General features: G+C 56.5%; 9 protein-coding genes across 9 annotated transcripts in view; 5 read left to right on the top strand and 4 right to left on the bottom strand.

Annotated features, from left to right (window-relative positions):
- The first annotated feature begins 109 nt into the window (after positions 1 to 109).
- L226DRAFT_485573 (uncharacterized protein) lies at positions 110 to 1,821 on the top strand. Its single transcript, XM_067677118.1, has 4 exons — positions 110 to 577; positions 640 to 967; positions 1,036 to 1,149; positions 1,209 to 1,821. The coding sequence occupies exons 1-4, from the start codon at positions 388 to 390 to the stop codon at positions 1,705 to 1,707; spliced, it is 1,131 nt and encodes a 376-aa protein (XP_067536005.1). The 5' UTR covers positions 110 to 387; the 3' UTR covers positions 1,708 to 1,821.
- Positions 1,822 to 2,174: 353 nt separating this feature from the next.
- On the bottom strand, positions 2,175 to 4,639 carry L226DRAFT_485572 (cytochrome P450). The gene is made up of 11 exons (XM_067677117.1): positions 4,263 to 4,639; positions 4,099 to 4,207; positions 3,825 to 4,040; positions 3,596 to 3,744; positions 3,420 to 3,535; positions 3,226 to 3,352; positions 3,144 to 3,157; positions 2,903 to 3,092; positions 2,753 to 2,834; positions 2,416 to 2,691; positions 2,175 to 2,354 (listed from the first exon to the last, which is right to left on the bottom strand). The coding sequence occupies exons 1-11, from the start codon at positions 4,465 to 4,467 to the stop codon at positions 2,267 to 2,269; spliced, it is 1,572 nt and encodes a 523-aa protein (XP_067536004.1). The 5' UTR covers positions 4,468 to 4,639; the 3' UTR covers positions 2,175 to 2,266.
- Positions 4,640 to 5,825: 1,186 nt separating this feature from the next.
- L226DRAFT_560005 (uncharacterized protein) lies at positions 5,826 to 6,839 on the bottom strand (the record flags this gene model as incomplete). Its single annotated transcript, XM_067683332.1, has 1 exon — positions 5,826 to 6,839. The coding sequence occupies one exon, from the start codon at positions 6,837 to 6,839 to the stop codon at positions 5,826 to 5,828; it is 1,014 nt and encodes a 337-aa protein (XP_067536003.1).
- Positions 6,840 to 7,468: 629 nt separating this feature from the next.
- On the top strand, positions 7,469 to 8,760 carry L226DRAFT_44411 (uncharacterized protein). The gene is made up of 5 exons (XM_067674861.1): positions 7,469 to 7,726; positions 7,794 to 7,999; positions 8,093 to 8,201; positions 8,316 to 8,504; positions 8,563 to 8,760. Exons 1-4 carry the CDS (start codon positions 7,562 to 7,564, stop codon positions 8,499 to 8,501), a joined length of 666 nt encoding a protein of 221 aa, XP_067536002.1. The 5' UTR covers positions 7,469 to 7,561; the 3' UTR covers positions 8,502 to 8,504; positions 8,563 to 8,760.
- A 1,321-nt stretch (positions 8,761 to 10,081) lies between these two features.
- Positions 10,082 to 11,167, bottom strand: L226DRAFT_44398 (uncharacterized protein). Its single transcript, XM_067674857.1, has 4 exons — positions 11,163 to 11,167; positions 10,871 to 11,103; positions 10,604 to 10,803; positions 10,082 to 10,539 (listed from the first exon to the last, which is right to left on the bottom strand). The coding sequence occupies exons 2-4, from the start codon at positions 11,021 to 11,023 to the stop codon at positions 10,158 to 10,160; spliced, it is 735 nt and encodes a 244-aa protein (XP_067536001.1). The 5' UTR covers positions 11,024 to 11,103; positions 11,163 to 11,167; the 3' UTR covers positions 10,082 to 10,157.
- A 1,388-nt stretch (positions 11,168 to 12,555) lies between these two features.
- On the bottom strand, positions 12,556 to 14,021 carry L226DRAFT_461788 (uncharacterized protein; the record flags this gene model as incomplete). Its single annotated transcript, XM_067675680.1, has 3 exons — positions 12,556 to 12,984; positions 13,039 to 13,286; positions 13,394 to 14,021. 3 exons carry the CDS (start codon positions 14,019 to 14,021, stop codon positions 12,556 to 12,558), a joined length of 1,305 nt encoding a protein of 434 aa, XP_067536000.1.
- A 2,230-nt stretch (positions 14,022 to 16,251) lies between these two features.
- L226DRAFT_522619 (uncharacterized protein) lies at positions 16,252 to 19,462 on the top strand (the record flags this gene model as incomplete). Its single annotated transcript, XM_067678774.1, has 8 exons — positions 16,252 to 16,467; positions 16,551 to 16,643; positions 16,727 to 17,441; positions 17,514 to 17,872; positions 17,921 to 18,471; positions 18,526 to 18,889; positions 18,970 to 19,020; positions 19,196 to 19,462. 8 exons carry the CDS (start codon positions 16,252 to 16,254, stop codon positions 19,460 to 19,462), a joined length of 2,616 nt encoding a protein of 871 aa, XP_067535999.1.
- A 2,631-nt stretch (positions 19,463 to 22,093) lies between these two features.
- On the top strand, positions 22,094 to 22,694 carry L226DRAFT_522618 (uncharacterized protein; the record flags this gene model as incomplete). Its single annotated transcript, XM_067678773.1, has 5 exons — positions 22,094 to 22,123; positions 22,181 to 22,249; positions 22,306 to 22,425; positions 22,482 to 22,516; positions 22,568 to 22,694. 5 exons carry the CDS (start codon positions 22,094 to 22,096, stop codon positions 22,692 to 22,694), a joined length of 381 nt encoding a protein of 126 aa, XP_067535998.1.
- Positions 22,695 to 25,161: 2,467 nt separating this feature from the next.
- L226DRAFT_522617 (uncharacterized protein) overlaps positions 25,162 to 27,578 on the top strand; it is a gene marked incomplete at both ends in the record, with an annotated part of 2,731 nt that continues 314 nt past the window's right edge. Inside the window, one exon of the mRNA XM_067678772.1 lies at positions 25,162 to 27,573. Within this exon, the coding sequence (XP_067535997.1) occupies positions 25,162 to 27,573 (2,412 nt within the window). The remainder of the gene's footprint in view (positions 27,574 to 27,578) is intronic.

The following is a 27,578-nucleotide window of genomic DNA, read 5'->3' as shown; positions in this document are numbered from 1 at the left end:
CGAGCATTGTGACGCCCTACTGTCAACAAATACCAACCACCCCGGCCCACTGGCATCCTCATCACCGCCGAACGTCTGCCGACTGTTGGTCGTGAAACACCAATTGAACCCTCGTGTGGCTCTCAGAGAGGACATCTCCAGCTTTGATTACATCGACTGACTGGTTATCCTGACACGCCCACGACATCAATGCAAAAGACTGCTCAGCGCGCGAAGGGTATGTCCGGACAAGCAAGACCGCGAGTTGGAGAGGCGGAGAGCTATAAAAGCACCCTCGTGGAGATTACTCATTCTGCGTGTCGCAGGTCGTCCTCCTTACGTTTCGTCTAGCTCCAGCAGCTCCTTCGCCCTACTCCCTCTCTCTTACGCTCTCACGTCCGCACGATCATGTTTGTACCCAGTTCTCTGTTGGCCGCTTTTCTGCTTGCTTTCGCCATCACTCCTGCCGTCAACGCCCACGGCTTCATCAAACAATGGGGCGTCAAGGGCCAGACTCTAGAGAAGGCGCAGAAGACCGATCTTATGGGATCCTCCTTCCGCGCCGTTGCATCCAACACAGGTTGGATCGGCTCGCAGTGTACGTCCAAGCTCATCATGTTGGGGTGCCCACTCATGACTGACTGATCTCGTGCTTTGCAGTCGTTGATAGCCAAGCCATTGCGTGCGGCGCATCGGACACACCATTTGGCAAGGTGACCGCACCTGGGGGCACGTTCTTTGCTACACAGGGTGCAGGCAAGCAAGCCTCCGTCAGCCCGGGCCAGAGCGTGCAGCTTGTAGTCGCTGGTAACCCGGGAGAGGGCTGGTCACACCCCAAGGGCCACATCATGACGTATCTCGCGCAGTGTGATGACGATTGCTCGACATTCGACGCGACGCAGGGAAAGTTCTTCAAGATACAGGAGGAGAAGGATGGGATCCAGAACACCCTGAAGCCAGCGTATGACAAGGGCGTGGATGGTAACCGGTGAGTGCTCTGTTCTTCGCCTCAGGTATGCTTCGGTCTGTTGACTCCGTCCCCGAATGGTCTCCTAGATACAATGTTGCCATCCCAGAGGGTGTACCAGCGGGCAACTACATCATGCGCTTCGAGCTGCTCGCCTTCGGGCAGTCCTCCCAAGCCGAAGGTGGACAAGATCAGTACTACCCGTAAGTTTCCAGCTGCCCTCTCATCGTCAGAATCGACTGACCCTGTTATGCCTCCACAGGTTCTGCGGCCAGCTCACCGTCGGCGGCAGTAGCACCGGAAACGCGGCTGACAAGTTCGCAACCGTTTCCTTCCCCGGTGCCTATAAGAAGGGAAACATTGACCAATCCACCACTCCCGGACCTGCGGTTTTCGCCACGCTCGACGGCAGCTCAACCTCGTCCTCCACTGGACCTAACGACACTGGCTCCAGCACGTCGTCAGGGTCCGGCGCAATCACCCTCGCTTCCTCTGCGCCGGCGTGCGCATCGATGTGCCTCAACGTCAAGATATCGCAGCAAAGCTCGCTCGCCACCCAGTGCGCCGAGGGCGATGGTGCATGTTTGTGTGCGGCGACGAGTACCTTTGTTGCTGCATACAACAACTGTGCTGCGGATAACTGTCCGGTTGGGGGTTTAGCTGCGGCGAAGTCTGCCTTCTCGGATGCGTGCTCTGCGCTCAGTGGTGCGCGCAGGCGCGACGGACGCATGGTTCATGTTCGGGGTGTTCTCTCCTCTTGAGTGGCATGGGGGAGGTGTACGTGGGTGGAGGTGATTCGTTGTGGAGAATGCAGGGTACATCTTCGCTCCGCTGTGGGGGATAGCTATATGGAATGATTACAAGGAGGGGCTGGCTCTCTGGCTCTCTGGTGGCGGGATCGGGAAGAGCCAACGTGACGGCGCAAAAGGTACCACGTATACCGGCAGATCGCAGATTGTCGAAGAAGTTCTGCCCCACAGAGGCTCGATCGAAACCTCTTCGAAACGTGTCTCATCCTGGCAATACCGCGTAACGTGGCTTTCGAAGCAGGAAGACGGTATCCACCGGCGGACATCAAGCTTCCGCTCAACCCATCTGTGCATCACCGTGGAAGGCGGCTACTACCATACAGCATGTTACGCGCCATCTCTCGGACCTGATCACATAGGGAAGGTGGTATATTACTATTATCACTATGAACGAAGTCCTTATGCTACAGATGATACAAGCCGACACAATGTCCACACCCAAGGACCCTACATACAGGAACAGATAAATATCATATACATTAGTCCGGAAGTACTGAGCCGTTCGAACCCTTTACGCATCTTCGTCGTCGAGGTCTAGGACGAGGGCCCCGTGCTCCTTCGACCTCGGCCGCACGGCGCACGCGAAGGCCTTCGGGAAGCTATCAAACCCGTCAGCATCATATTTAGGTGTCATCCTAGTCGCAACGCATAAACACCCACCACATCACACCATTGACATAGTCCCCTGCGGGGGTGATCTCCTGTCCGTCTTCGCCGATCGCCTTCCCAATCTCGTACACTGCGAGTATGTTCGCGATCGCGAGCCACAGCGACTCGACGGCAAGGAAGCGGCCAGGGCACTTGCGCCGCCCGAAGCCGAATGCGGCTACCGACGGGTCGCGGACGTTCGGGTTGGGCGAGCCGTCGGGGTAGAGGAAGCGGTCCGGGTTGAACTTCGAGGGCTCGGGGTAGACTGTTTCGTCGTGTAGGATCGCCCTGGTCGCAGGCGCATGAGGTTGTGGTTGCTAGACACTGTGAACGGTGAGATGGTGCTTACCAGGCATTGCCGATGACCAGAGAACCCCTCGGGATGAAGTATCCGTCGTAGATGTCGTCTTCTGTCACCATATGGGGCAGTGCTATAAAGCAGAGGAGTCAGTCGACTGCTTAAGCGGGTCTATGTCACGGAGCACAACAACCGACGAACCTAGGGGTGCGACGGGTTGCCAACGCAGAGTCTCCTTTACGATCGCCGTGATGTACGGAAGGGCAGCATTGTCACAGTAATCGGGCAGACGGTGCGCACCGACTACTCTATCGAGTTCCTCGCGAGCCTTTTGCTGAACCTCGGGGTTGAGGACCATGGCAAGGAAGAATGTCTCGAGGCTCGCGATGTTCTGGAAGGAGGATGAGGATAGACATTCTATGAAACGACCCTTACAACATACCGTTTCTGCGCCCGCTGTGTCGGAGGCCGGTTGCTGTCAGTCCACGTCATATCACGCGCTGCTGGAGACGAGATGGGCTTACCGATATAAAGCGAGCCAAGCGTCGAGCGGATAACGAAGTCTGCCGACTCTACGGCGGGGTCGGTACGCTTCTTGCCGTAGTGCTCAATCAAGGACTTTGCAGCACAGGGGCCGAGATAACCATTACCCTGCAAATAGCGCAGTTGGAATCGCCGTACAGGTGGAGATCGAGCAGGGTAGTATAAGGCGACGCACCATTCTCCTGATAGCCAGGTCGAGCGGTTCGTTCAGCACCCTATCAGCAAACTCGCGGATGCGCTTCGCCTCGTGTTTGAAGCCAGCGCCAGGGAACCAATCCGGCAGGTGCTTGACTATATATCGTCATAGGAGTCAGAATGTATGCAGAAGGGTGAGCATCGCGGGGAACTCACGGATAGGAAGAATGTCCACCAAGCGACACCCTGCAGCCATGAGTTCGATGCTCGCGCGAGAAACGTTCTCAGACATGACGAAGTAGGGATTGCTGTGGTTCTCGACGTTGATGTCGTAAGTGACGGAGAGGATCGTCGCGCCTGACCACCTGCGGTGCGCGTTGTACGTCAGCGGAAGGCGGCGATAAACGGAAGCGACCACGTCAAGGTGAAGAGAACGCATACTTACAGGCGAACGTGCTTCGAGAAATTGTCAGGCTCCTGCAGGACGTCGCGCAGAAGCCTACGGATGGACTTGCGTTGGTGTTGGCGATACTGCGGGACCGAGCTGGAGTGAAACTCGTGGTGGGCCATCTTTCGGCGGTCCCTCCAGGCGTCACCATACGAAGAGCCACCCATCGTCCACTTGAAGCCGCAGAGGTCGTTGAACATGACCATTTCCGGTCTGAAAGCAAGCAGATCAGTGGGACGGCGCGTAAGAAGAGTTCGACGAAAAATCTCACCTGCCTGAGTAGATGGAAGAACGTTTGTCGAGCAGGTCATTGACCACATTGAGAGAATTCAGGATGACGATGTTAGTTCCCAGCGCACGAACGCGGATGATATCTGAGTCTGCAACGGATGTCAATCGTACATCCACGAGACGGTGCCAGAAACTAGTAATTACTGTGTTCATGGCTCCATGCGCTGTAGGCATGCCATGGTGCAGCAGAAAGGTCGGGGATCTGGAACAAGTTGCCAAAGAGTGGAAGCCCCCGAGGACCCGGTGGGAGGTGTGGTCGGCGACGCCGCAAACGATAGACAGAGATACAGAAACACGCCGCCGCCAAAAGGAATGATATGAGAATGAGGTCGCCTGCGGTAAGAGACATGGTGTTGTCGACAGGTGGTCGCTGTGTCCGACCTGAAGAGGTGGATGTTGTAGTAACACCCGGATCGTCGCTCCTTTATATACCCCCGCCGAGTCGGCCGGAACGCATAGCGTATTACAAATGACAGGCACCGGTGGACGAGGAGCTTATGGACTGAATAAGTGGCTGAAGGAATCGGGCGTCCTGTAATGGAACGAAGCGATTTCGGGAGCCCACCTGGCCGATAGGCCACTACTCGGGCCTTCCTTGAATGATGTCTGAGAACATGAGGAGAAGAGAACATCGGGTAGCGGTTAGGAAGTGTTCCCTTGTCTACTCGCTTCTTCCTTCGGTGCAAGCGAGCGCCCTCGAAGACGGAGTATATGGAGGTCACGTCCGGACTCTGTCATCAACGGGGCCGGCGGAGGAGATGTGGGCCGTCGGCGGACACGTTTGTTGGTGACGTTTCTCTTCTCCGCGGCCATATGTCTCCTCGGGGCGTTGGATGAAAATGCATGGGGGTACCACAAGCGAGGGTGATGTTTTCTGCTCATCATGGAGCCTCCGCATAACTTGGGAACTGGTCCCCATCGGGGATTCGAGCGGCCATCTTGAACAATCATCGTAAGCCGGGTACTATCCTACATTGTTAATTAGTGAGTGCGACTTCAGAGACCAGCGATACTGACACAGTGAACTTACATTCACTTGTTCTAGACTGAGCCAGTGCCCGCAGAGCTTGCACGGTACTTTCTCGTCACAAGCCGTTGGTGGTCTCGTGGAGGTATGATGGAGTTCACACTTTCATCGGAAGTTTGTATGCCAACAGACTGAATAATGAAGGCCAAGGAGGTAGTGGCGGAGTCGTTCGCGACCGCGGACTGACTGGTACGAGCAGTACCTGGAGTTGAATACATTTAATTGAAATTGATTACCGGGTTACCTCGTGCGAAAGTGTCACGTGACGCTTTATAGACATTGACGGGAATTTTCCTTCGTGAATATATAAAATGAGCCTACTAGGAGTATTGGGTGGGATTCATGAGTGACAGGAGTTTGCATGAACATTGTTGCGAGATGGCGTAGTAGCTACTCGTTTATCAGTAAGCTCCGGAGTTCTCAATGGGGTAATCTAGACGCCCGTTGACGCGTGCGTGAGTCGCGCCTCCTGAGTCCGACGCGATCAATACTCGCATCCTCCTCAGCCGAGTCACCGTGACTACTTCAACATAACGGTACTGATCATATTTTGAGATGCAGCAGCCACCAGCAATAGAACACTAATGGGTACATAGAACTCGATCTCGACTCTCCGAGTCCAGACATGGCAGACTAGTGCGTGTTCCGATCCCTATAGTACTACCAGGTACTACCAGGTACTACTTGCAAGTCTCGTCCCTATAGTAAAGGAGGTCTACTCCATAGTACTTGCAAAGTCCCCAGTTCTGGATGAAGTACCAAGGGTTCGGCGTTCCCGAACGGAGGATGATCTGTAGTCGGTCCCGGAGGCCAGGATGGAACAGGCCCTTCCTCATAGCTTCCTCCAACATCCACCAGGACATCTCCTCCACTCCCATCGGCCACCACGGGTAGCGCATGACAATCGTGCGAACGCTCGGTGGCAGCGGCGCGAGTACGCTCAATTCCGACGGGTTGATGACCTCTAGGATCTCCACGTCCGGGCAGACCGCCAGCATATCTGCCACAACTTCACTCGGCGCTCCCGACATTGAGAGGTGGCGCACGTTGGGGAGTGTCGTGTGTGGTGATGGGGGCTGGCGCGAGTACGTGTTCTCCAGGTATGATGCGAGAGGAGTCATCGCCGCGGTACTGAACACGTAGTCTATGGAAAGATGCGTGACCTGTGGCGGAAAGGGGTTGAATTGAAGCTGGTCGAAGATGTCTTCGTACCCCCAGTCGATATATTTAATCGTTACGTGGCGGAGGTTAGGGAGGGAGTCGAGCGTCGTTATCGTGTACAAGACATTTGAGATGGCGTTGCAGGCGGGGTCCATGGCGGAGAAGAGTTTCAGCCCAGTGGACTGGCCATGGGCGTATGAGGTACGACCGTCCACATAGAAGGTGATAGAGTGGCATTTATCTGCGTTCTGAGACGCCTCGGCGGTGAAGAGGTCACAGTCGGTCCGCTCGGGAATGACACGAAGGAATGCTTCTGCGTCAAGGGGGCAGGAGAGGTGGACGTCCCGCATGGCCACACGCACGAAAAGCGCGAGCCACGTCTTATTGACTCTGCAGAGCTTCTTGAAGAGCGCACTGCGGCTTTCTGTGGAATGTGGTGTGTTCCATACTTGGGCGAGTATTCGCGAGACCAGCTCGCAGGGTAGCCACGGGTGCGTCGTGGTGCCCGAGGACAGAGGCGCGTGTATCTGCATCTGAGGCGTGTTGTGATAGAGCTTGAAGTGCGCCAACCCACGCCTTATATCTCTCTGTGTTTACATTTCGTCCTGGCGGGAGCGGATGTCATTCGGATATGCATTTCGGAACGGATGCCCACCTCCTTCGGAGCCTGTTTGGGCAGCTGGCATCCCGCGCCCTTGTCCGTGCTAGGTCAGACGGTATCGCAATGGCAACCGCGGTGGTAGTATAAGTGTTGCCCAAAGACGTGTTGGTCCAGAGTAGAACCAAGAGCGAACGGCCCAGGCCGCCGTCTTGCAATGTGTGGCGCCAGTTCCGATCCGGACCGGCCCGGGCAACTCATTTCCTGCCCGCTGCCGCCAACATCGCTCGGAGTCGTCTCTTATGACTTCAGGCGTCCAGCTATACTTTGTAACCTCGGTTGAGTACGTCCCTGTCTACTGATACACTGCAGTATTCACGGATTTGTTACCCACCCAGAAAACAGACATCCGAACCCAGTCGATCCCGACTCCGAGTCCCGCGACTCCCGAGGCTCCTTCAAGGCCTTGAACCCTCTTGCGACTGAGGTTTCCATGGAACGGATCGTGACTCTTCGGCATCGGTGTCGACACATTCGTCCGCGGCTTGGGGATTGCTTTACCTGCTAGCAGCGCGCAACTGGTCATCATTCCACTCGCATTCTGACGCACGAGCCCGAAGCACCGAGTAGGACTTACGGAGAACTCTTCACTAGATCATGTCCCTTCAACTGGTCCTGATCACAATCCGGGTATATGGACGTGCCCTCGTCAATAGCGACGAAGTCAATCTGTCTTGCACGCAGGAGCTTTTCATACAGCGTCCACGGTGCGTCGGGCACGACCTCGTCCACGGCAAGATCCCCTCTCGAAAAATGCGCAGGGTACGTCACCATTATGGCTGTATACGACACCACGAATGTCCCAGTGACTTACTCACGATGGCGGAAGTCCGCCGGGCTCTTCCCTAACTGCAGCTACTCTAGTCGTTCGAACACGTTTGACATCTGTCTTCTACGAGCAATTGCCCTAATCGGAGTTTTTGCTCGAGGAGATGAACGTGCTTCGCTGTCACTGCCTCGTCTCCTGGGGGGGCGGAGCTATCACTATACAGTTCCGCTGCATCACATGGTCGTGCACTTCCCGGGCATGCCAGAGTGAGTGTGCCTGCATTTTCTTTCCGTCGTAGATGCCCTTCCAAGCCAAACACGCATACTCTACACATCAATCACTGAATGCGAAGCGTGAAGATATCCCAGGTTTGGCCTCCAGCATCCCAACTACCAAGTTCAGCCCCCGGCGCTCGAACAGCTCAAAGTTATATCGTCGGTTCTCCGATCGCGCTCAATCGCTCGGCAGGTGCATCCTCAGGCTCCTATGCCTTGGTAGTCTGAGAACTCATTGAAACTTTCCGGTACATGACCACTTCGTTCGTCGTCATCGTCGTGATGACTGCTATACTTTCGTTAACAGAACGCTACCACTTATGAGACACGACCTGGAGGGACTCCCAAGTCGGACCCTTCACTGGCAGATAACACGTTCCAAGAAATCAGTCGGCGCAGCCAGAGTTACTGTCGACCGGAAAGGGTACCTGAAAACTCCCTCGGGAACCGCACGTACTGGAGACGTGATACGTGCGTCTCCATGACCCTATAACCAGTGAGTCGAATCGTTCTTGGCAAGGTACGCATCTGAGTTTGTGAAATTTCTCCTGCAGATTTACCAGCCAGCTATGATACGGCGTCCGGACAGAAGGACTCCGACCTAGGGCTTCCCACATTCACCCCTTCTTGGGTATTCATCCTCGGGTGCCCAGCTTCTCTTCCCAGATCCCGCAGAATGCTCGCCTCCCGGCAGGGGAGATCCGTTTCCTTGGTATGGGCTTCGGCATCAATTGTATACGTTCTACTAGGACTACTCGCACGCAGATGCACAAGTGGGTAGGATGGTGCTTTTCGCATCGAGTTTACTCGCAATGACACCTAGGTGTATATTCCGAACAGCCTAGGAGCGCCTGGGCGATCATTGCTAGAATCGAGTATGTAGTCATTGCCACTGGCAGAACTGTGGTATAATGCACGATGCACGTATTCTGACAGTATCGTTCGCAGATTCAAGACCACGGGTCAAGGGTCACCAGTAAGCCGACATCGTCCACGAACCGGTGTCCGAGCCATCGCGCCCCTCTATCGAGGGGCGCGCATTCGGGACCTGTCCACTCGTCGATCCAGTCGTCACTCGATCGGCCTGCCGACTTCATGCAAGGCTCGGACGAGGTCTTCCTTCTGTGAGAGACGCTCGCCGCTTCACGAAGCCTTCGTGCGTCGATCCGCAGTGCTGGAGATTTCGTCTTCGCTAATTGCAGGGTAGGCCGGAATCTGATGGTTTGCATGTTTACAGCCGTAGGTACCTGGAGTGTGCAAGAACCTAGACGCGATAAGACTGGAAGATGTGATTCCTCCATCGGCGCGTTCTGGTGATCTGCCAAGTTTCTTGACCACTATCATCGAGGTGCGCGCCATCCCTACCTCGCGGATGGGAAGGCTTGGGTCTCGCATGCTGAGTTTGATATGTTGAGCTACTTTGCGACGCGGATACCAATGATCGACACCATGCCGATCCCGTCCTGACATGCTCTTGTGCAGTTGGGTGTGCATCAGAAAAACCTGCACAGCTCTGAGGACCTCTGAACCAGTACGTTCAGACGTCCTCAGAACTCGTCAGAGGTCTCAGGGTTCAGTACCAAATTTTCGACCGCCCTAAATCGCTTTTTCTCGGTTGCAGCTGTCAAGATACTGGTCAGATATGTAGCTCTGAGCGTATTACGGCCGCGGGCAGTGCTGTAGTTGCGGGAGAACACACCTCGCAAGCGCTAGCCAGGACCGGCCAGAACGTCTAGAGGTTGCGCATTTTACTGATGTGGGCGATTCGAAGCTCGATCTCGATTGAGCTCTGCATCGAGATGACAGTCGATCTGCCTCCCGTCGGTTCGAGTGTCCAAGGGTATCGCTCTCAGGTTTTGTGGATGGTCGTCGTACATTTCTTGGGGCCCGGGAGAGTGCTGAACTTGTTAAATGTGCAGAGGGGGACTCGAACCAAGGTGACACTGACGGACGATTATCTAAGCTCTGTACCTAGTGCGGCCGCGTATTGCGGACTACTAGCCATCGTCGATGCATCCGATGGTTCCGATCGTGCTGGCACTTCCCCCGCCGGCAGACAGTCGCGCTGTTCCTCTTCACCCGGAATTATATATCTCAAACACATATCATCATGCAAGCAGCATACTCGTCTCAGCATTATGGCACATAATCATAGACCGCTACCGGCCACCCAAACTGCGAGAGACCATGGCCACGACCGAGGGGGAAACCACCACTCGCCATCCAGAGTCATTTGACGTGCTCTGATCTTCAGTGAAGCAGTACCGCGTGAAGCATTGTTCGCATGCAGCTGTCCGCCGGACTCCTTGTCGTGCCCTCGCGCGCTCCACGGTCGCACACGCAACGCACGTGCCCCACTGTTCGTTGAAGTCGCCGAGATCATCGTCGGTGGATTCACGACTCGGCCGCGCGACGCGAGCAGGTAGCTTCGATCGAAGATGCGGGTCTGATTCACGACGGGCAGCTGGAGCGTGTAAATCACGATGTTGGTGACGTTTCCGGGGTCGTCGTTCGGAATGTACACGAGGAGCCTGTGGGCGTCGCGGTAAGCCGATTGACACGGGCTCATGGAAGCAGGGGGAGTACGCGACGTACGGATACTGGTCTTCTGCGTCGTCTGCATCCGCGCAGCCGAAGAAGACTGGCCGGGTGTTGAGCCCGAGGGACACGAACTCGTCCGTGGAGTTCGGAAACGGGCTTGAGAAGTTCATGAACCCGCGGGGGAGCATGCTCACTTTCTGCTTGGTCGCTAAGAAGGATTGCCCGTTCGGTTTGAAGTCGCTTGTCTCTCCGGACTGGGCAGGGCGCCCGATGATTTAGTCCTCAGTATGACAAGTGCTTGGACGAGAGTGGCATACGTACCGAGTCGAGCACGACGACCTTGTCCATTTCCCGCTTCTTGACCAGCAGCGGGAACAGCGGGGTCATTCTGGTCATCCAACGACCCTCTTCGGCATCTTGGTATTCGCCCAAGCGTGTCTTGTAGAATGGGTTCGGGACGCTTGTCACGTCCATCTCCTGCCTGGGCTGGAGCGCACCGAACGTCTCGTTGATGAGGCTGACGAAGCCGCCCAGCGCTTGAGGACTCGTCCACTCTGAAGAGTTGGTTATGTTGAGCGGGTTGAAGTCGCAGAAGTAAAAGAAGCAACGGTACTAGTAGGTGACGAAGCATATATAGCTGATGGCGTATATAGGATATGAGAAGGTAAACTGCCGTGGTCTTCAGGTCGCCTGCAGTTCCGCCTTTATACACGAAGGCACCTTTCTGTACCTTTGTAAGGCACTATTCGTAAATAAAGATAGCCTAAGTGTTCGTTAGCCGCTGTCCTGAGCGCCCTTCGGTGGAGTGTTCAAACAGTACGAACCTGCTAAAACCTGTTGCGTCTTGCTGTCTGACGCCCTTCTCTTGCCCTGGATATGGGGCTTCCATGCTGAGAATAGCACAAGATGGCGCTTGTAGCACATCCGCCGTTGTCGCAGACTCGCAACCCAGTGCTCCGATCCGTAGAAGTCGGTCTTCGGCACCTTTCGCGGGTGCTGATCCAAAGTTGTGGGCGCTGTGGCGATACGGTCGCAAGTAGTAAGCCGCAAGCCATGGAGAACTACATGATTGAGGAGGATTCTGGAGGATTGCTGATCTTGGGAGCGTCTTCGCCTACAGAGATGAACGGGAATTGCATTGCAGCGAGAGGGGAAGGTATTAGCAATGCAGATAGAAGGCATCGAACATCATACACTCACAAATCCCGGAGGTCAGCAGGGGGAGACACCTGCAGTAGCTGCTGCCTCACGTTGATCGCACAAGGGCTCGACTCAGGAGATCCGGGGTAGAGATTCGAGAAACTTCGTAACTGAGCTACGGCAGGGTTCGTAAGGTGTGTCGAGTCGTATGAGAATCTGCCGCATGGTCATCGCTCATTGCCCGCGGGCTGTAACAACAGAAAATCAGTAGGCCGATGAACACTGCGGGAAGTAAACCCAATTATAATAAATGCTATACACAATGTTAGCTCCGAAAGCATTGACTAGAACACTGAGTACAGCCACACTTATAATAATTGGCGCCGTCTTTAACAATGATTACAATTGTTTCTGAAAGCACTGCTTATAACACTGTATTATCGCACGTATAATCATCGCGCAGAACAATTTGCACCCATTTAAATCAATGTTTGATCCATTGGGTGCACCGGCACGTCCTTCAACAGCTGAGCTCGAGTGCTACCACATCGGTGACTACTCTGCGCTGTAGCGTAGCATGTCCCTGACCTTCTGACATATCGCCACAAGCATGGGAACGCTTCGCGGTCATCTCGCGCGCGCGCGCGCCCAGCACTGGCTCGTGCGACGTGCAGTTAGCTCCCCGGGCCCATGGTCCTATGTGCATCGGAGGGTTTCCTCAAGGAACGGGGTGCGTCAAGGATATCAACTACACAACTGAGTGATTGAGTGGTACAAACGAGTGATATAAAAGCGAACGACAACGCGTGGAGGAGTGCGCTACTCGCAGGCGCTCACTCGTACCTCGGGCAGCCGCACTTTGAGTATCAATGTCCCGCGTTACCATGCTCCCCATCGTCTGATGCCTCGGGGAGGTCATCTGGCTCGTCGTCTTCCTCGCCTGCTTCTACTCTGCCCTCGTACTCGGTTGTGAAGACGGTGCGCGCAAGTGCGTTGCTGCGGTCGACGATGCCCCATGACTTGCGCGAGTAGACGCGCCCAACCACAGCTTCGATTGCATTGACATCGATGATGATTTCGGCGGCCAGCTTGCGGTACAGGGTGAGTTCTTCTGTGGCATCTTCTCCATTCGTCTTGCACGGGCTGATGATTGCAAGTAGCAGTGTAGATCCGGCAAGACCCTTCCAGACGTATTGCTGTCGCAGGGGGAGGGATAACTCCAGGACACCCAAGAGACGGCCATATTGTGTCACCTGGAAGTGTTCCCCATCTGGTGTTCGCCCCAGAATAGAGTACTGTAGAGAAGTGGAATAGTTAGTAGGATCACAGACACTAGACAGCGAACTCACCCGGACAAATGATGAGTTACGTTCAGGTGTCCCCATGCGCTCGTTCTCGGCTATCATCGCTCGAATCTTGTCACCTCCGCCGCCAATGCGAAACTTGCCCCAGGCTGGGATGCAACGTGGCAGTGCGTTCTGGACGATCGACCGCCTTCCACCAATCTGCGCGATCAGGTATTCAGCAACAATGTGGCGGATAGGATCCGATGGCTCATATTGTGTGAGGCACGGACGGCGCAGATAAATCATAGGGTCTACCAGAAAAGTATAGTCAGTTGAAGCCAGGACTGCAAGCTAGATGACGGTCACTCACAACCAGATAAGATCAACTCATTTTCCATCGCTCGATCAGCGTCCCGACGACTAGGGAGGAGCTCCTCCTCAAAGTCATACTTGACGAGGAGTTGGTTTGCATGTGCGATGTTGAGAGCGCGACGGTCCAGATTGGCCCAGGGACGTGACCGTGAGCGCAGTGCTCTCTTGAGGCTGCCACAGAAGCGTTCCATAAAGAAGGTCCACGTACCCCAGACCGGTCCAGCGAAGAGCATGTCGTCAGCGACGTGTAGAAGACCGTGGACTACCATCAGACAGGCGGAGAGGCGTTCCGAGTCATACTGGTAGTAGTACTCTTCATAGCGCTCGACCCATGATATGATATCCAGGCGGAGCTGCTCGATCTCTGTGCGTGCGATCTCGAACTGCAGTGTCCGGCGCATGATGCTGACGAGGTCGCACATATGCTTGTAGTACTTCACATGCTGGAACCGCCCACGGAGAACAATAGGCGCGACGTACATGAACCAGAACGCCCAGGTATCGGCAGTGAACCTGTCGCGTTGGGTGATGAGGTCCGGAATGACACTGACGAAAGCTGCGGGGAGCTGCTTCACTGCGTCCTTGGTTTCCTGAGCGATCTCCTGCCATATATGATCGGGAATGATGAAGTGACCAGTGCCTTCCTCTCGCCGCAGATCACTGAACCTCCCCATCCACATGGCCACCAGGTTTGGGATGTTGTTCTCACAGAAGAGATGCATCCAGTCCCATGGAAAGGACCGGGCATAGTCGAGGGTCGATTGTACGCGACGCCCGATTGTGGGACCAATGCAGTTGTCGTCGTCAACTCGGAAGCCGTGATGCTTACCAAGTCGTTTCTTATGAGCCGTGGGTTTCGCAGATCTGATGGTCGCGAGCTGTACGAGAATCTGTTCATGGTTGCGAAGAGGAAGGTTCGCCGGATCCCAACGCGTCCGTGGTCCTCCTGGCTGTCGCGGCAAGTTCAGCGGGAGGTAGTAATTGGTTTTGCCTGGCATCAAAACACCATGAATGCGGCAGGACCGACACGGTGTCCATGCATTGACACCACGGATGTTTAAGAGCTTCTGAATCGCCAGAATGTCGCCTAGACAAAAGATGCAGTAGACATGAAGCTTGAAGAAGGAGCGGCTAAGGGCGTCGAAGGTGGATACACCGCGGGCGAGTTGCGCGAGCTCGTCCTCGAACGGGACCAGGTATGTCCATATGCGCTTGGGCTGGTTCGGTCCACCAATGACTCCGAGGCAGATCAGGTTCTCGAGGTGCGTGCGGATTTCCGGAGGAAGGTTGTAGTTGAGGAGTAGTAGAGGGGTCGCCGAAGGTCCGGCGCGATGTCGTTGGAAGAGCAGGAAGGCATCAGTACACAACGCCAGTGCGATGTCCCGAGGGTCAGAGAAATGGACATGGCCAAGGTCCTCGCCGTCTACTACGACGTGAGTCGTGCGCAATTTCTGGTAGTGCTCGCAGCTGAAAACGTCTCGGACCACCTCGGGGTCCTCCATGAACTTCGCGCGGTACTGCAGAAGCTTGATGAGTCGTATGCATTCGAATAGCGCACGTAGGCGAGGAATGAGAGGGATATAGCAGAAGTAGCGACGGGGGCGACCTGAGGGGCTCAATCGGGGCTCGTTGCACTCAGGACATTCCTGCGCATCGGCGTAAAGATCGAGGTAGCATATGCACGAGTTGATACAACATTCGTACCACGTTGCCTTTAGGCCTGACAGCGCGGCCACTCGGTGGAGAATAACCCAATCGCTATTGAGTGCAAGCTTCCGTCTGAACACCCGACGAAACTCGTTGTAGGTCGCACGAGGGACGTTTGCTATGAACCGCAGGCGGAAGGCGCAGACATTGTCTCGCTCCTCTTCTGTGATGTGCAGATTCCCTGTGTAGGTTATCAGCACACTGAGCATGTGTGCGCGCGGATGCTGTACTCACGGGCATCATAGGTTTCTGCAGCAGCCTCGGCATCGAGCTGGGCCAGAAGTTCTTCCCCAACAGCTTCAACCAGACGTGACAATTCAGCCGCGGCTTGGTCATCTTCGCGGTCGTGGTAGCGAAGCTGCTCCGGGACTGCCTCCGGAGGTGGAGACGAGGGTGGTGATGGCGATGGCGAAGGAGAACGAGAGGAAGAGGTACCGTCCTGGGCATACCCATCCTCCCCATCCATTGTGTACGCATCCACCGCTTCCATCGCATCCGCATTCACCGCGTCCATCGCGTCCCCATCCACCGCGTCCACTGCGCCCGCATCCACCGCATCCACCGTGTCTTCCATGTCCTCCGCTGCATCGACGTCGGCATCCTCCATTTCTTCCGCATCTCCCTCCTCTGCATCTGTGTCCTCCGCATCCTCTGCGTCCAGGTCCACCTCTGCCTCTTCCACGTTGTTGTCCATGTCAACTTCCACGTCCGCTTCAAGTTCCTCTTGAGTCGACCCGTCAAGACCTCCGCTATCGTCCGAGGCGGTGCTTGAGGGTGCGTACAATTCTTGACCAGCATTTCGTACACGAAGACGATGCTGATACCTTGCTGTTCTTGATAGCTTCATGTTGCAGGTATGTGTGCAATGACAGCGCCGCTTGCGTGGCTTCCGCTGTTTCCGACGCCGTTTACAACCGGGCATCGTACTCGCCTAGAAATATCATAGGTCAAAAATGAACCATTACATAGCGCATCATCGTGCTCACTGATTCAGGGGAACAATGTAATGAGGTGGTTACGGACCTGTGTGCTAGCTCAGGGACTCAGGGACTGAGGGATTCCACCGGCAACTTGAGCGGTTGCCGTGTGGGGGTGGGGGCGCGTGGGGAACGTCTGTGCCTGATGCGCGCGCGTCTCTCTCTCTTCCCTCCTCCATATACCTACACCTGCCCCCATCCTCTTCTCTCACCGCCTGCTATGAGTGGCCAGACGACGAGCAAAAAGAAGAAGAAGAGCTCGAGCTCTAAGAAGACTTCCTCTGCCAGGCGCGAGCGGGCCGCGAGGCTGATGCCAGCCCCAAAGTTGGTTCCGCAACCCAAAGGACCATGCGGGCGGTCTCCTGAGGTAGGGGGCTGGCAGATACAAGAGAAGATGGGCCTCTCGAAGCGGACCGATAAATACTTGAGGATCGTCGTAAGTCCAACATGTACAGTCCTTCACTTACATCCCAGTTGTTCAACGCATATATGCACTTTATGCCCTTGTCCGCTCTGCAGCACCGCATTCACCAACTCTCATATCAGTACCTGAAGACAAAGTACTGCTACTCCGATCAACGCCAGTCCAGTCTGCTGGTTATCTGCAACCTGGTAAGTGGAATCTACTTTTTGAGCGGATATCTAGTCGGTCAGTATCTCAGTATCTGGCATTGGTCGCTAACAACTCCATACAGATGGTCAAGCGTTACCCGACGTTGGGTCGTTTCGTCGACACATGGCCAGTTCGCAAGTTAATCCAGCAATTCTTGAACAACTGCAAGGATCGTGTCAAGAAGAGGCGCAGGCGCGATGACGACAACGAGCACTCGAGCTCATCCGAATCGCAGTCAGATTCTGATGACGACCTTGTCGATCCTAACCTGGATCCTGACTCCCTTTGGGCGAGCGACCCCGACCCCGACGACGAGGAGGCCAGCCAGTCCTCTAGTGAGGATGAGATGAGGGAAACCCGGATCAAGACGAAGCCAAAGTCGTCCAAGGAGGGACGGACGGTTGCCCGGGCTAACATCTCGGAGACAGAGACGTCTGCGGACGAGGACGAGGAAGACGATGACGATGAAGTGGCTGCTATGTGGTCGTCGAAGAAGGCAAAGAAGGTCGCCGCTCCCGCTACTGCTCCTACTACCACTACCAACAATCGAGCTGCTCCACCGACCACAGGTTCGACTGCTCCTCCTTCTGCCAGGCCCAAGAAGGACGCTCCGAAGAAGACGCATGGACCAGTGAAGAAGAACGACGCACCACCGAGGAAGAAGCAGAAGATGAAGGACGTGCTGAAGAAGAAGAAAGATGCGTCGCATAAGGATGTGCATGAGCCGAAGAAGAACAAGGTCCATAGTCGCAATGAGCCGTCAAGAAAGGAGGGCTCAAAGGTTGCCCTTCCTCGTGGTAAGTTGCGTGCGCGTACTCATTCACCCTCACGTACTGTGGTACATTGTCTCTAAGTTGTTATTTTTCCAGATCTCAGTGAAGACAATCGGGATGTAGTCGAATACGACCCCGAGGATGCAGTCGAATATGACCCGGGCCCTGACGTTCAGCGTGATATGGGACATGACGATAAGGGTGAGGACAATGGCGAGGAGGGTGATGAGCGTGATGAGCCAGAAGTACGACATTCAAGCGAGTCTCAGGACGAGTCCGCGGAGGAGAGGCTCACCATTCAGATTCCTGGTGGACGTTCGAGTGCTCGCCTGGCACAGCAGGTCCCAAAGGTTGCCGCAGCGATGATCGTAGGCGGTGGTTCGGCTACTGCTCCCACGGCTCCGACATCTCCAGTTCCGCAGGCTCAGCGCGTGGGACAAGGCCCAGTCGACTTTGTACGTTCACAACCTCCAACTGTTGGACAGTGCTTACTCTTTGTACAGCCTTCCCCTCTACGCAACCCCTCACCTGTTCAAAACACTGCTCGTGTGGTGCCCTCGGCTGGGTCTCATGCTGGCTCCTTCGAGGCTCTCATGGCCGACATTGACGAGCAGATCGAGGATGAGCATCGGTCAAGCGACCCCAACACGCTTGTCTGCCCTGTCGAAGGATGCTATGACGAGATACCGACGGCACCATCTGGGTCCCTTCTTGACCTTATGAACATGCGTCGTCGGATGCTCAAGAAAGGCAAGGTTTCCCCAATGCAGCTATGGGAGGTCAACCGTGCGATCTGCAGCTCGATCAGACACACGGAGAGAATTGCTGAAGCACGAGCAGAGGGATGGCCAACCAAGCTTGAGCCGCTCGTGCTCGCTCAGCGCGTCGAACTCTACCATCTCTTCGTCCACACTGTCATCGACGCACCCCAGGCATCGCCCATTTGGTGGGTGATCAATTCGATCATGTCGCACGAGCACGTTGCAAGGATGTACGAGGAGCACGCCGCCGCACGGGCACTCATGCGTATCTACGATGCAATTCGTGTGGGATAGTGAGTCATTTCCTTTCATATACACGCGCATGCTGACTTTGTTTGTGGTTACAGTTATGGTCAACAGGGCGAGGCTATAATCGACACCGTACTCCATTGCCTGTGCCCGACGTGGGAGCTGGAGAGGCATGCAGACAAGTTCGCCCCATATTCCCCCGCGGCATTCCGTCGCCTCATTCTCGTGCCTGACATGGCCATACGACTGATCGCTGAAGATCCAGAGAACAAGGACAAGGTGAAGGGAAATCTGTCCCGTGCCTACGCTCTCATGTCATCGAGCGCAGACTACGGGTACAGTGAGTTCCAGCTTGATGGCGAAGAAGATGGCGAAAATGGCACAGATGCAGGTGTTGTTGCCCAGCGCGATGCGACCTACAAGGTGCTCACTGTCTATCGTCGGAGGCTCCAAGAGTTGAAGGTGAGCAGGTCTCCAGTCATGTCATGTCTTGAGTGTCGGGTCTCTAGCGTACAAAGGGAAACTTACCATCCCCTGTCTAGGCCAAGCATGACACTGATGTCGCAAGCACTGTGGCAATCGCGATGACTCATGTCAGTCCTTATGCTCAGGTTGCTGATGGTCAACGAGCTACCCGTGCACGCACTCAGGTGGCACGTGGCTCTACTCGACGCAATATCGAGGTTGAGCCAGTAACCCGACGCGAGGACAATGCCGGAGACGAAGAGACAGTGGAGAAGAAAGTGGCAAAGGACAATATTCAATCAGCCTTGTCCGCCGGTCGCGCGCGCGGATGAGGTCGCGGAGGAGGACGCGGACGCGGACGAGGACGTGGACGAGGAGGTGGTTCCAGCAAAGACATGTCGACTGCTATCCTCACCGATCTGGACTTTCCTGAGGTATGGGCTCACCCTTTGTTCTCCATTCTTCTGCCCCACACATGCAACTCATAATGGGCATTCGGTACGCTTTCAGCCTGCAAACAAGAATCGCAAGGCCAAGGTGAAGACCACAGCAACGCAGGCCAAGCCGTAGACCACACGGATATACTCAAATGCACGTCACACCCGGTCCCGGACTTCCATGGGACTCTGACTCGGACGCACTCAAATCGTACTCGGACTTTTACTTGCTCTGTGCTCTCGACGAACTCTTGGCTCCACCTACAGATTCCACCGCCCGACGGTCCTCGACGGCCTCGTACTCGATTCGTACTTGCTCCTTGCTCTTTGCCCTCTTTGCTCTCGCTTGTCTCTCTCGCGCGTATCTCGGCTCGCTCTGGCTGTCTTGCTGCACGACAACAACAATGACTCCCCGAAGGACCCTCACACGTTCTTATGTGCAAGGAAACTCTCGCCTCTCCTATTCACCTTCTACTCCTCTCCTCCACACGGCAAACAGGACAATATCACTTGCACTTGCTCTCGCACACTCAAACGCTCGAACATACTGGCACTCTCCCGCACCGGCACGATCCTGCATGGCGCATACTCGCACGCTACCGCACGACGCATACTACTTGCACCCTCCGCGCTCTCGATTCGCACACCATTCATACACCCTGCTCACCACCCCACGCCCCACAGTGTGTGTTCTACTCATATTGTCTACTCATACTGTCGTTACTGTACTTTTTGATGACCAAATGAATGCATGCATTGCGTCCATTCTACAAATGTGGCAGGCCAGCCAACAATAGTGTGTGTCACCTTGTCACGCAGCAGGCGCCTACAGAAATGCAAGCGCCTGCAGTGCGAGCCTCGAGGTGCATTTGTGTAGCTGCATCAAACCACTAAGAAAAACGAGGTATACTATAGTGTAGAACAAGACGCACTGAGAACCTGGAGGAGGTTTTTTTGCTCCGCCCTGTTGGCTGAATCACAGCCCCTTTTAGGCAAGTGTAACGTATTCTGTGACATTGTCACAATCCTTGACATCTGGCTGCGCAGGCCTTGTCCTTCCGCTGCCAACCTCTGCATCTTGCTCTGTCTCTGGCTCTGCTGCTCATCCCGCACATCATCGTGTCTTCACCCAAGTCTGCAGTATGTCATTTTATGTTTGACCAACATATTTGGCTGGGTGCTGACACCTTTGTGGCTTGTGCAGATTTGCGTTTGTATAGGGGGACGTGATATCAAGAACCACCAGTACACGGGCAATTATTCTTCGAGGGCATGGAGGTCTCGCTCAACTACAGACAATGGCATAGTCTCCTCGGTGACAAAAGGTGCGCCCCCAGTCTCTCTTCTTACGTATCATATTCTCATATCGATGATTTCTTCATGCACTGGATTTAGTCGACGTTGATACGTAGCTGTTGGCCCGACCCGCCCGCCCAATAACCAAAAGACATCGCAAGGGGATACGGGTGTCTTTTGGATGTCGTCGCGGCAGCACACGCACCAACCTTCTCCCCCGCCCTACCATGATACCCTAGCCACACAAGGTGGGCTCCGCTCCTCGAGCTCAGGTCTCACCAGTGATCCACGAGGATCTGACCTCTTCGACCGACCCTTTCACCCACCGACCCTTTCACCCACCACTTTCACCCACACTATCACTGCAACCAAGAACTGCGGAAAGTCTTTTAGTTCGACCATGTTGCCAGTGCTGCTTCAGGTCTCCGGCTGGGTCACTGACGTGCGACGAAGTTTCACCCTCACCCGCACCCTCAACAGTTGATTGCCTTCCCCTGTATCCCCACTCTCTCCGGCCTCTTCTCGATCTCAACTTGTATCATTACACCTCGGCTCCGAACCACATGCAGTCCATCGTCCGTCAATGCACTCACGCGCGATCAAGGATCACGAAGCGGATGTGGTCATCGGCTCGTCTCCCAGGACTTCAACGGTAAGTCCACCAGCCGCCTCCTCGCAACTTTCGCCTCTCTCTGACAAGCTCCGGCCAGAAGCACTCGAGGTCATATGCAAGCTTGGTCATATGCAACCTCACTCACCGCGCGCAACATCCGTGTGTCCATCCTGAGTCGATCCTGGGCGGACATCACCCAACGCGCGGGCTTGTCAGCCCACCAAGGTCCGCATAACCGCGACGACAAGATCTCCTTCGCCCGCCCGCAACATCACAATATCCCAACATCCCAACATCCGTCGCGCTTGATGAGGTCGCCTATCCGATCCTTCCCCTGTATATCTTATTCCCACTCTCTCCGACCTCTTCTCGATATCAACTGGTGTCATTACATCTCAGCTCACGTACATGTTGTCGCGCCTCGCAACACACCAAAGCGGCCACTCCAACTCGGCCACTTTGGTCTCTCATTCTCGCTGGCTCGCACCAGCGCTCCCCCATCAAGCAGCCATGGTCGTGGCGCAGTCCCCTTCTGCTGCAGAAACGTGCGCGCTCGCGTGGCAGAGCAGTATCACCGGCGCGGGCTTCCCGCTCAGGGCCAGGCACCGAGGCAGCACCGCCACCTTGTCCTGGGACTCTTGCGCGCCATGGTTATGTACATACACAAACAAACATGCCCACCGAAGCTGCAGCACACTGCGGCAGCGGTATTCTCGTGATGGCACTGCAGCAGCCACGTTCACGGAAGCCTGGTAAGCGCTTCCAAGTACTAGAGGCAAACCTTGGTACTCACCGCATCCCTACTCACCACTCTCTTCACTTCCCGTCCACTCCCCGCCTGCCCGCCCGCCCACTATGATCCCCATTGCTCAACCGCACTACGATGTAAGCTCCTGCCGCAGCTACACGATCTCCACCGTATACTTACCGTCCCCTTGGTAGGTCTTCATGTCCATCTTCAAGGGTGGGCGCAATGCTCGCTACGATATCAAAGAGGGGGATCTGGTAAAGGTATGTATGGGTGCCACCATCGCCTCCATGGGATCCTGCTAACGCACCCCATGCAGGCGATGGTGGCGCTTGGCTTTGAGTTCACCTCCCGCAAGGGCGGTTCCCGCCGCGCCTTCACGCCCTCCACTGCTCAGGCAGTGGAGGCGTTTGGTAATACGCCCTATGTTTACCACATCGTAAGTACTCCCGCACACTACCCGCTCACCCCCATCATCCGCTAATACATCCACAGCACGAAAAAGTCCTCGACACCCATAGGCAGGACTTGTACGTCATCCAGCAATGTCATCCCCACCCGATTATACTCACCTCTATTAGAATAAAAAAGGACCTCGGCGGCATCTACGAATGGACCGCCGAGTCATTCCAGCTCGTTGCGCCGCCCCGCAAAGGTCCCGCAAAGAAGCGCACCAAAGCTGCTAAAAAGGTGCCTAGACGAATCTAATTCGTCTAGGCAGCTTTTGCTGTACTACTAGATGTATCTGCTGCGTATCTGTCTGTACTTGTATTACCTTTTGTCTATCGATTTGCTTCCTTCTTGCTGCACAAAAAAAAAGCCTCGCCTCGTCTCGCCTATGAAATTATAGAAACTACATGCTACGAAATGCCCGACCGCGCATGATAACCAGCGCACGATCCTGTGCGTCTATGCGCGCCACGTGCGCATAGACGCCACACAATTTTGAGCTCCGCTCGAAAGAGACTGCAGGCAAGCGCCTTCTCGGCGTCACTTGTTCTTGACCTCCTCCTCTCCCGCCTGGCCGCTTGGCCGTTCCTCAAGACGACCTCAGCGACGGCAACCACGGCAACCACGGCGACCACAGCGACCTCGACGACTGCCAGAACGACACCCCCCCTGCCACAAATAGGCCGATGGCGAGGTCACGACCAGGTCAGTACGCGTTGCTCCTCCGAGCCTCCTTCTTCCGTCCTCGCTGGCAAGACAAGCTCATCGTCGGTGACGATCAGCTTTGGTGACTCCCGCACCGATACTGGGGCATGCTCGAAGGTACGTGAACTCACCGATGGGCTTCGATGTACATGGATCTTGCTGATTCATCGACAGGACAGGCACACACATCCCCAACGCTGTGCACGTACAGGCCGGGGACACGTCGAGGTGAGCAGTGCTTGTATGCGTACCAGCGACGAGCACACAGATGACCTCGACGAGCTAGGAGCTAGATGACCCCGAAGAAGGGCCAAAGGTCGACACCAACGCCAACACCAATCACCGACACCCACACCGAAGGTACCCAGCGATGTTTGAGCTGGATGACACAGACCGGGTGAGTGATGTTGTCATCATCCTTCGAGAGCCTCGAGTGTATTTGCTAACTCTGCATGCGCATATACCCAGCTCACAAGCACTCACGCGGCGCATATAGCGACCTTCGACTAGTAAGTGACGTCGCACGCTGGACGTCCTGTGTTGATATGCTCACTCGCGCGTAGGACTCCTGGAAAGGGTGCAGTGCAGTCAGTCCGGTGGGTTGTGGATGCAGGCTGGTTTAGGCATCGCTTGGTAGGAGACCGGTGATGGGTATCGATAGTGGCTGGCTCCGGCTGCCCCGCACTCTCACTCCGAGGCTCTTACCGGTGGCGGACCTCGTCAGACGCAGGAGGGACCTCTCCGGTGGCGGTGCTCGCAACGGACCTCGCTGTTCCTTCCTGCCTGCTAGCGCGGTGTTAGCCTAGGAGCCCCCAGGACGTCTCTCTCTCTCTCTGCGCCATTGGGCACTTCTCACCGGCGGTCGTCACCGGAACCGGGGTTCGAACACAACCGGAGGGAAACACGCGGGGGACCAGGAGGAACGCGTGTCGGAAGGTAACCGGAAGCCGGAGGACGCTCATTGGACGGTACGGGCCCAGTCTCGGTTCGTGGTCCGTGCGTAGTTCCTGTCCAGAAGTCCCTTTTGTATCCGTAGCGTAGCAGGAAGCAACCTCGGACTCCGTTTCCCCCTCACCGCACAGTTCTCAGTCTTTTGACCGTCCCACCGCAAAAACAGGAAAGTTCTCATATTGACCGTCCACCGACCGCACCGTCCACCGTCTCCGACACCGTTTCCGTTACCGTCTATACCTTCGGAAGTAACGTCCGGTGGTTCTCGCTGCCGGGGACCCCCCCCCCTAGTCCCTGCCTACCGCCCTCCAGTACCGTACCGCACCGTCTACCGCTCACCGCTCGCCGTCCGGTTCAGCAAAAAGGGCAGCAACAGGGACTCGTCCCTTTCCGTCCCCGTCACCGTCCTCCGTCCAAGCCCCCGGTACCGCAACCGTCCCCGAGTAACTATCGCCCGTTCGGACGAGTCACCGCTGAGTCTCCCTGTCTGATTCGCCCTGTTACGTCCCCCTACCGCTACCCGAGAACCAGCTCCGGACCTTGACCAGTCGGGAACCTCATCCCACCTCGCTCACTACATACCCTGTCCCGATCCCTATTTCCGCTCGCCGCGGTTAGGTTCTCGATAGACGTTACATTTTGGAGCCCACCGCGAGGGGTTTATTTGTGGCCACCTCCGATCTCTCTCAAGCTGTTCCGGTCTGATTCGTATTCGGACCCGAACCCGGACAACATTGACCTCCGCATTTCGGAGCTCCGCGCTGCGCTACAAGACCTCTCCCAGGAACTCGACAACGAGCTCCGCTCCGAACCAGAAGACTCAACTCACTTCGGGACAGCCCCGTCCACGCCGTCGGAATCCTCTTCGCTTACCCCTCTATCATCCGCCGAGTCCTCGCCGGTGCCTAATCCACACCCTTCCGAGCCTTTCGATATATCCTCCGCTTCGCGAACCCGTCGAGCGCACGCGGAACAAGGCATTCCGCTCGCCTCTGAACTTCCACCGCCGACCCGCCGCAGGACCCCCCGTCCTCAACAACCGCCTCTAGACAACACACCAACCTCCGCTATGGCCGATCCGCAACCAAACCCCAACGACCGAGGCCTCCATACCATGCCGCTCCCTAACGAACGTGGCACCCCCGTTTGGTCGGAGGCTAGCCGCGACACCGTCAGCTGGTACTTCCATTTCCTCGAGCAGATCCTGCGTCGGAACAACATCGGCAACGATGCGCACGAGGAACGGAAGGAGGCCTCTACCTACTACGTCCCTTCGGAAGTCGCTCACCGTTGGGAGTCCCTTCCGGAGTACCGCGATGCGACGGTCTCCTACGCCGACTACAAGGCGGCTATCCTCAAGTTCTATGTCGGAACGGACACCGAGCATCACTACAGCCGGGCGGACTACGACGCGCTGCTCCGGGACCAGGGGCCCCGCGGGTTCCGTACCCTGCAGGAGTTCACGAGCTTCTATGCGAAATATTACCCCATAGCGAGCTTCCTCATGACGCGTCCGTCGCCCGATCTCACGCAGCGGGAGGCGTCCGACCAGCTCCGCCGGCTCCTCACTCCGGAGCAGCAAGCAGCGGTGAACGGCCGTCTCCTTCAGAAGGTTCCGAACAAGCACCGCGCGGACCCCTACCTCCTCGAGCAGGTGGCGGAGGCCATCCAGTACGTCATCGAGGACTCGTCCTACGGCGACTATACGCCTCCGCCGCCTACCTCAGCTCCGACCGCGGCTCTGAAGGCGACCAGGTACGACCCGCCACCGCACCTAGACACGCGGCGGAGCGCCCCACCGGCCGCTGCTCCGGTGCCTCCGTCAGGCGATGGGTTGTACGTCAAGGCGGAGGTCCTACAGAACCTTCTCTCGGACGCGGTCCGCGCAGCCGGCTCGCTCATCGGTCAGTCGAGGCAACCTCCGGCGCCGTATGGGCAGAGGCAGCCCCTGCCGCCGAATGCTTACCCGCCGCAACCGCAGCGCGCCGGTCACTACTCGCAGCACGCGCCGCAGGCATACCTACCGTCCCAGCCGGCGAACGCTTACCAACAGCCCCCACCGCAGCCGCAGCCCCAATACCAGGCGCCGCGGTACGGGCAGCAGCAGCAGCCGCCTCCGGCCACTCAAGACGGACGGTTCCCGGACAGCCCCCCGCGCTACCCCCCCGGGCAAGGCCCTGCACCTGACGCCCAGCTGTACTACCCGCCTCGTCACGACCCGCGTGACTTCGGGTGCTACTACTGCGGGCTTGACCGATGCAACATCCGGAACTGCCCGTCGGTCGAAGAGGACCTCCGAGACGGTCTCATCACCCAGGCAGGTCCGAAAGGGGAGATTCACCTGCACGATGGCTCTCCGGTTCCGCGCGGTCGGGGGTGTATCCGTGACCGAATGCAGGCTTTCTACGACCGGAATCCGAACCGAGCTCCGCCCACCACTCAGGCCCAGGCCTCTGCAGCAGAGGCTATGATGTTCTCCGTCTTGGCTAACTCTACCGAGCGACCGGTACGCACGCAGGATGAGGAAATCGAGATGCTGGAGCAGAAGCTGTCGCTGATGGTGGACCTCCGAGACCGCCGGAAGCGGGCAGTATTCGACGGAGTCGAAATAACCACCAAACCACGCCGACAAGCGCAGAAGACGGCTCGCAGGGACCCAGTCCAGCAACCGGTGCCTTCCGCTTCTATCGAAGAAGTACCGGACGAAGACCCATCGTCGTCGACGATGGCGGAACCGTTGTACTCCAACCCATCGACACCGGAAGCCCTACCGCCACTCCACCCATACGCGAACGTCCGCGATGCAACCACCGCCGGGGACCCGAAGGTGCACGACTACGCGTACCGCTCTGGGCAGGCACCGAAGCCGCCTGCTCCATCTGTCCCGGTCACCGACGCGACGATCGCCATCCCGGACACGGCGACTACGGAGGGCAACCGTGACCAAGACCGCCCCTCCGTCGCCGTACAGACCGAGGGCCGGGCGGTTCCAGTCAAGCCTAGGACCGCGGCCTACCACAACGTGTTACCGGTCGCCGACCCGGAGGCGGAAGAACGGGTTTGGCAACGGAACTTCGTCGAAGCTCGGTCCATCCAGCTGACCCCCGCTGAGCTCTTCAGCCTGGCGCCGGGGCTGTGTAAGAGGGTGCATCGGGCCACGGGCATGCGCCGTGTCGCGACGGAGAACCCCTCGAAGGCGGCCCCGGTAGCTGTCATGCTCAACCGGTTGGCCTCCGAATCCGACGGTCACTCTGAAGGTGGAGAGGACGACTCCGAGGCCTCCGGCGGGGACCCGCTAACTGCCTGGGCACCATTCAGCGACGAACCGGAAGGGTCCCTCGGGACTTCGGAGTCTTTCGCTTTCCAGGGTGTCTTCTCGGACGCTTACCTACCAGCGGAGTCAGAGGAGTCCGGAGTGGTCGTCGGTGCCGCTGTCCAGAAATTGCGTGCCCTGCCGGCCTGGGTGAACGACTCCGGCCTCGTAGA

Source organism: Lentinus tigrinus, assembly GCF_003813185.1.
Source record: "Lentinus tigrinus ALCF2SS1-7 unplaced genomic scaffold L226scaffold_10, whole genome shotgun sequence".
In the NCBI taxonomy this organism is placed as follows: domain Eukaryota; kingdom Fungi; phylum Basidiomycota; class Agaricomycetes; order Polyporales; family Polyporaceae; genus Lentinus; species Lentinus tigrinus.
This window is presented reverse-complemented; position numbering and strand designations above follow the sequence as displayed.